We start from the raw sequence: 6,935 nt of genomic DNA, 5'->3' as shown, positions 1-6,935 counted from the left end.
AGAGGTGTAACCGACTTGTAGTGTACGTAAATAAAAATATTATGCCAACTGTATCTTATTGGAAAGAAGTCACCGCCCCTGTTCTATATTGCCGGCAGTTCTGGCGCCCTCGAGAGGTGCTCGTGTGTCGGTGTCTCCTCGGTGTGCGCCGCCAGTCCCGCAGCGCGGCAGTGCCAGGGGCCCGGCTGTGCTGTGCGCAGCGGGGACAGCCCCGCCCTGCCTCGGGACTGTCACCCCGCGCCCCTGGCGCCGCCATCGCCTCTTCCCCTTGCACCGCAGCGTCACTTCCGAGGCCGGGGCGGCCATCTTGAGTGCGGGCTTGTGCCGTCAGAGAGGGGTGCCCTTCTCCTGCCCCTACGCAAAATGGCGGCGCCCGTTTCAGCGGCTGGAAGCGGGCGGTGCCGGCGCCTGCGCGCTGGGCGCGGCGAGCCCGCGGTGCCGGGCCTGCGGTGCCGGGGATGGCGGACGGCGGCGCGGGAGCGGCGCCCACACCCCCCGGGCCCCCCGCGGGGCTCTCGGCGTCCCAGCGCCGCGCAGAGCTGCGCCGCAGGAAGCTGCTCATGAACTCGGAGGAGCGGATCAACCGCATCATGGGCTTCCACCGGCCCGCGGCGGGCAAGGGTGAGCCCCGTGGCGGGTGCGGCGGGGCTGTGTGAGGGCTCCGGGGCTGCGGTGACGCCTTGGCCTCTCCAAGCGTGACCGCTGCCCGCGGTCCCCTGGTGAGCAGGAGCGGCCGGTTCCCCGCAGGGACAGGGCCGGCTGGCTCCCCGGTCCCTCAGTGCCGCCTTCGTTCCTAGGGATGCTTCAAGCAGCACGACCTGCCCTGCTGTGCGAGGGACCCACCCATAAAACCCCTGTGCCGCCGGAGGGTCGGGCTTGGGCCCGGCACGGTGCCTAGATAGCGAGCATACCAGATGTCATTTCACTGCAAGTAGCTTTTTTTAGCTGAAGAAACCATGAGCCTCCCCCATGTTTTTGGTCAGTAGCTGACGGTTTTCATAGTCGGCTTTTTATAGCAAAATTATCTCACATTTGGGTGGTGACATAGATATTTGTGGTTGGCATGCAGAATTTTCTTGCAGAACCCTAACCTAGGTAGCTCAGTTATAGCTCGGTACGTCCTTCAAGTGGGCTGTCTTGTGAGGAGAGTTCTCAGATTTTGGTTTACAAGGATGCCCATGAGCCATGAATCAGTCTGATGTAATGCCAAGTATTCCTGAAGTGTCAGTTCTTGCTCTCCGGTAGGATCAGACACGTTCTTGATTTGGCTTTTGTTCTATGCCATCACCTCCCTCTCTGGAAGATGGGTCTTCAGGTTTGATAAAGAGCAGGTTAACACTGCCCAGCCTCTGACGATAGACAGCAAGCTAAAGTGCACTTATGTTGTCTGCTTATTTGTCAAGTGCTAGTGTTCTTTTGGTTGATTCACTTTCTGCACATCTTTGTCTTTTTTCTTAATGTCAATCCATGTATTTGTATCTTTCTGCTTGTGTGTGCAGTGCTGTTGCTTAAAGAAGTTCAGTGTTTTAATTTCTTCATTGCTGACTGACAGCTTCAACTTCTGACCTGCATTGCACAGCTTTATGTCGTGTTTGCTTCATGAAGAGTGCCCTATTTAATCATAAATCTGCCTTTTCTCTTGGGAAGCAGAGACCCAGGATCCTGATCCAGTATAGCTGAAGTGTTGTTCCACATACTCAGCATGCATAACTCTGTTTTTATTTTTCTTCCTTAGATGATGAAAGTCACACAGAATTAAAGCTTCAGCAAGAGCAAGATAAATCAAACTCCTTCCCCATTCCTTCGGTTTCCAAGCGGATTGTGCTTGGTGATTCTGTGTGTAACATGACAGGCTCGACTGACCATGCAGGCAGCATGGCAGAGCTCAGAGGGGACAAGGACTTGTTTGGTAAAGCCCCAGAGCTGGTCACCGAGGGGACAGGCGAGCTTCGTCACCGTCACAGAGGAGAGCTGCCCTCTGAGGCTGCACCACGGCCACCAAGACACGGCTTGGAGCAGTATCTGTCCAGGTTTGATGAAGCTCTGAAGCTGAGGAACCAGCTGATGAGTGAGAAGCCAAGCCAAGAGAATGGGAATGCGGCGGAGGAGTTTGACTCTTTCCGCATTTTCAGATTGGTGGGATGTGCTCTGCTTGCCATCGGGGTCAGGGCTTTTGTGTGCAAGTACCTGGTGAGTTCAGAGACACAATCGTGCTAGGGTTTGCTGGTTGGTGCAAGTTATTGGGAAATATCTGGGGCTTAAGTATATTGGTAATGACCAAGTTGGGAACTTTAGGCACTCTTTACATTTCTAAAAATTTCATAAAACCTAAAAAAATTGCTGAATTCTGAGATTAATCTGCTACCAACACAGCTACTGTGTAACCACTGAGAGCAGCACGTTTAGTCTGTTGTGTTTCAGGACCAGGTGCACTGGAATAGTTGTTGCAGCTTAAGTCTCCTACAAGTGTATTCCCATCTTGGTAAGCATATGAGTCAGCTGCTCCTCTAGTGTGGGGTCTACAAAAGAATAATAGAGTAATAATAGAGTTCCCATCTATCTGTGGAAGTGTCCAGGGTCAGGTTGGATGGAGCTTGAAGCAACCTGGTCTCATAGAAAGTATTCCTGCCCATGGAAGGGGTTTGGAATGAGGTGGCTTTTTAGGTCACTTTCAACCCAGACAGTTCTGTGATTCTAAGAATAATAGTTCTACCAAGATAAGTAGATCCTACTCATTTGTCAGCCTGGGAAAAGTAGTTCCTGAGTATTCCTAGTGCCTGCCAGAACAACAGGACAGAGGTGTGAAGCAGGTACAGCCATCCACCTCCTGGATCCCTGGGCTCCGTTTTACACTCTGTTGTTCTCTTCTGCCATTTCAGTTCTTTAGGCTCAAAGAATAGAGGGCAGAACCTTATTTTTGACATGTAGCTTGTCTACTTAGATTTGTAGTGTTCAAGAACAATGTCGCTTTGTTCCACAAATAAATTTTTACCTAATTTTCTTTTAGGACTTAGGAAGCATTAAATCTTTGTTTCTTAACTATTCTGACCAAGGTTTTTTTTTATATCTTTTTTTTCTGTTCCTTCAGTCAATATTTGCACCATTTCTTACTCTACAACTTGCTTACATGGGACTGTCCAAGTACTTTCCAAAGGTAATTTTTTATTTTTTAGAATTAGATTAATTTGAAGTGTTTAAAATTTGAACTTGTGTTTATATTGCATTTTTTTAGGACCAATGCATGTGAAGTATTCTTCCCTTGTTTTAAACTGTAAAGTTGAATGACCAGTGCTCATAGTTTATACTATATTAGTTTATAATACTTCCAGATTTAGTCCAGGATCTTTTTTAAAGTTGCAGTGAAAGCAGACTAGCAGCTTGTGTAGCTGTAGCCTAATTAAAAGCATCTGACCAGAAAATCCAGGTAGTCCTTTCATGTCTTCAGGAAACTTGCTTTTCTTCCAGACCATGCTCTTCTCTGATTATTATTTGCTTTGCTAAGCAGCTGTTCTGCATGTAATATCTGGATGAAATTTGGGAGAGTGTTTGCTAAAAAATGAGGCAGAACATTGAGTTTTTAGGGCTCTGCATTCCACTGCTGGTATTGGTTTGAAAGGCAGCTTGAAATGAGACATTTATTTGTGTGTGAAACTTGGCTGCTTATTAGCAAGATTTGCTATACCACTTGTTTTATATATTTACAACAGGTAATTGTGCTGAAGCCTTTGTTAGGTTGATGGTTTTGTCAGGTCTGTGGTGCAGAGTGGGATGCTCAATCCATAGTTAAATGGGAAAATTTGCATTTTAAAAGGAATAATAGATTATTTGTAGAAAATCAGAATAAATCAGCAGTTGTTTTGTAGTTAAGTATATCATAATAGTCATTCTAAGCTGATGTGTCACAACAGAAAACAGTAAAATTAGCCTTAAGATTTGCATCAGCTCATCTGCTGATCAGCTCATCCTGATCTTGTTTCTGGTGTACTTAAAATCAGCTCTCAGTTTCAGAATTCAAAGAGGTGATTCCTTTCCACAACTTGCTTTTACTGCAGTTAGACTTGGGTGAGATCAATCCCTTTGTTAATCTTTATTTTTCTCCCATGAAACAGAAATATTCTAGAAAGCTTAATTTAGATTGGATTAAATTAAAATACCAGCAAGTATCATCAAATTGCTAGAATTTTCAGCCACTGTCGCCTTTTCCTGTCTGTCAGACTTGCATCCTTGAGATTCCTCATCTTAAGGATGGAATAGCTTTCAAAAGGTTTTGGAGCATTTCTGAGTTCAGAGGATAAAACTGCCAAATTAAGTTGTTCTAAAACAGAAACAGTTGGTTTACACTCTAAATAATTTTTCTGTTAGAAAACTTAACAGTATTTATAGGGCTTTGAGCAACCTGGTCTAATGGAAGGTGTCTCTGCCCATAGCAGGGGGTTGGAATGAGATGAGCATTAAGATCCCTTCCATCTCAAACCATTCTGGGATTCTGTTTTTTGCCAAATAGTGTGATGAGATTAATCCAGTTCTGAGAATGGAGATGCCAGGCTTGGCTTCTTATACCTAGATATCCCTTGTCTGGGAATGTTCCCACTCATGCAGGAGCAGCTGCTCAGCCTCACGTCTCAGCTTGCAGGGAGCAGTCGTGTAAAGGAGGCAGAATATCCGCGATGATTTTTATCTGCTGAAAACCAGCCTCTCACTCAGCTCTGGTGGATCCATCACAGCAGGAATCTGTGTCTAGGACAAGGGCTGTGACCCCTGGAGTGTGTCTGGACAGAATCAATCCAAACCTGCTACTCCTAGCAAAGAATTTGGAATGTGTGAAATTGGCACAACATTGGTGACATGTAAAGCAGAATTGGATTAGAAGAAGTAATGTGATACTGGTTTTTCTTTCCCTTTTAGTGTGAGAAGAAGGTGAAAACGACAGTACTGACTGCTGCTCTTCTCCTGTCTGGAATCCCTGCAGAAGTGATCAGTCGCTCCATGGACACCTATAGCAAAATGGGAGATGTTTTCACAGACCTTTGTGTCTATTTCTTTACTTTTATTTTTTGCCATGAACTTACTTTGGTTTTTGGCTCTGAAGTACCGTGATGGCTGTAGAATTCCACACAGTAGCTACACTAAAACTTTCTGGACTGTGTTCTTTTTAACATCTGACTGTGCAGGCAGGTCTAAACCTTCATTAAAATTCTTACCTGTTGGAATGCTTGAAAGGGGTCTTAATGCAGAAATTTTGGAAAAGGAAGAGCAGGGTCCCTGACTGCCAGTTGTGTTGGCTCAATTTATTTAAATACTGTGTCTGCGTATTACAAATGTGAAGGCTAGGATGCAAGTGTCAGTCGATGGTTTATTTGCTTTAGTTAGATGATGCCCTTCTCAGCCTCTTTCATAAACATTTACAAAGCTGCCTTTGTTCTTTTCAGTGAGAACAAGAAGAGAAATCCCTTCAGCAGAACCATATATATGTGTATATCCTGTATGACTATAGCTAATAAGACCTGCTCATTTTGTGGTGGTTCCATTTTTTAAAGAAAGCTCTAAAGAAAAGAAATTCCTGTATTCTCTTCAATGTTCAAGTTCAGAATGTTGAACCAAGAAACTGCTTCTGGAGAATGTTGGTGAAACTTGCCACTTTGTTGTCCTTATCCTTGCCTTGCTATACATTACTTGTTGTGATTGTAATTAATTTAATTTTATGATTATTGTGGAAAAGAGATAAGCAAAGCCAACAAGGTCCTGGTGTTTATAAAAGTAATTAATCAAAAAGTAAGAAGAAAGAGAACTAATCACATCTCTTTTTGAGTTTCCAGCAACCTAATTGTAGTGCAGCTCACTCACACCTGTGCTTTCTGATAACTTTTTTTTTATGTTAAGAGTTCATCTCATGAAAAATTTTATATATTGGCACCCAATCTGCAGTATCAAATCTTTGCTCTAGTGTTTGTAAAACTTACAAGGGAAACAGTTTTGTTTTCAATCTCTTATGAATTTTGCACAGTGAGAGGAAGGAAGTGTCATTCCAAATAGTCAATTTAAATGCTGATAATTTCTGAAAATCTCTATTGAAGCTAAATTTGGTAGTGTTTTCAGCTTGTAGTTTTCTGTTTAAAATCTGGGTTTTCAGGTAGTACAGGCTGATGCCTATTTTTAGCATGGTAAACGACATAATTAACTTGGTATTTGCCTGCAGAGGGTTTTTTAGGGAGCAGATGTGTTTGATTGTACCTCTCTAAATGGCCCAGCTTTCAGCTGATTATTCTCTGTTAATGCATCCTTCTGTAATTTTAGTGATGCCTTTCTGACTTTTAAATTAGATACATGTTTGTGCCCTGAATACAAGAACCGTATGTTTTGATTTGACCATTTTCATGGGGTTTTTTTAAACTGGTTTTGTTACAGTAAGTATTATATTGCAGATGTACAGGGTTGGGCTGCAGAAAATTCCGACTTGGTTCTGTTAGCGCAGATATTGATTTAGCAGCTTCAAATTTATTTCTATTAGTAATCAGAGAAAAATTAAATTATGGTAATTTAAGGTTGAGATATGTAAATAATGAGTTTACTCAAAAATTACTTGTTCTTATTCTGTATTTATATGCCCAAATGCAATACAAATACATTGGAAAAATCCCTATACGAGTACCTGCAAAAAGAAATGGATTTTTAATCCTCAACATAAAAACTTTAATCGGGTAAATACTCTTGCATGGGCAGAGTACCAGGAGGTGCTTGTGTTTAATTAAGAAATCTGGATGAAGAAACGGCGATCAAGAAACGACCTTTGACCAAGAAATCAATCTCTTTTATTCCGTTTTTACCTTGCCTCTGTTGGTGTACATAGTTCTATTTAACGTTTATTGCCAGACCGATTGTTTTCTATTAAAAGCCTATTTGTTACCCGCTTCCTTGGCGCTGTGTGCAGCTGAGTG

General features: G+C 43.3%; 1 protein-coding gene across 2 annotated transcripts; it reads left to right on the top strand.

The window, feature by feature from the left end:
• The first annotated feature begins 393 nt into the window (after nucleotides 1-393).
• On the top strand, nucleotides 394-6,908 carry CAMLG (calcium modulating ligand). 2 transcript variants are annotated; one of them, XM_058848328.1, is made up of 4 exons: nucleotides 394-621; nucleotides 1,736-2,190; nucleotides 3,089-3,154; nucleotides 4,906-6,908. In XM_058848328.1, exons 1-4 carry the CDS (start codon nucleotides 459-461, stop codon nucleotides 5,095-5,097), a joined length of 876 nt encoding a protein of 291 aa, XP_058704311.1. In that variant the 5' UTR covers nucleotides 394-458; the 3' UTR covers nucleotides 5,098-6,908. The 2 variants fall into 2 exon arrangements, with proteins under 2 accessions (XP_058704311.1, XP_058704312.1); XM_058848329.1 differs by lacking the exon at nucleotides 394-621 and adding an exon at nucleotides 643-978.
• Nucleotides 6,909-6,935: the final 27 nt, after the last annotated feature.

The sequence above is a fragment of the Poecile atricapillus genome, chromosome 13 (assembly GCF_030490865.1).
Source record: "Poecile atricapillus isolate bPoeAtr1 chromosome 13, bPoeAtr1.hap1, whole genome shotgun sequence".
Taxonomy (NCBI): Eukaryota; Metazoa; Chordata; class Aves; order Passeriformes; family Paridae; genus Poecile; species Poecile atricapillus.
The sequence above is the reverse complement of the archived record's forward strand: the minus strand, read 5'-3'. Positions and strand labels throughout refer to the sequence as shown.

Coding starts and splice junctions, on each gene's coding strand:
- CAMLG (XM_058848328.1), top strand. CDS start 459: ATGGCGGACGGCGGCGCGGGAGCGGCGCCCACACCCCCCGGGCCCCCC. Junction 622..1,735: donor CCGGCCCGCGGCGGGCAAGG/GTGAGCCCCGTG, acceptor TTTCTTCCTTAG/ATGATGAAAGTCACACAGAA. Junction 2,191..3,088: donor CTTTTGTGTGCAAGTACCTG/GTGAGTTCAGAG, acceptor CTGTTCCTTCAG/TCAATATTTGCACCATTTCT.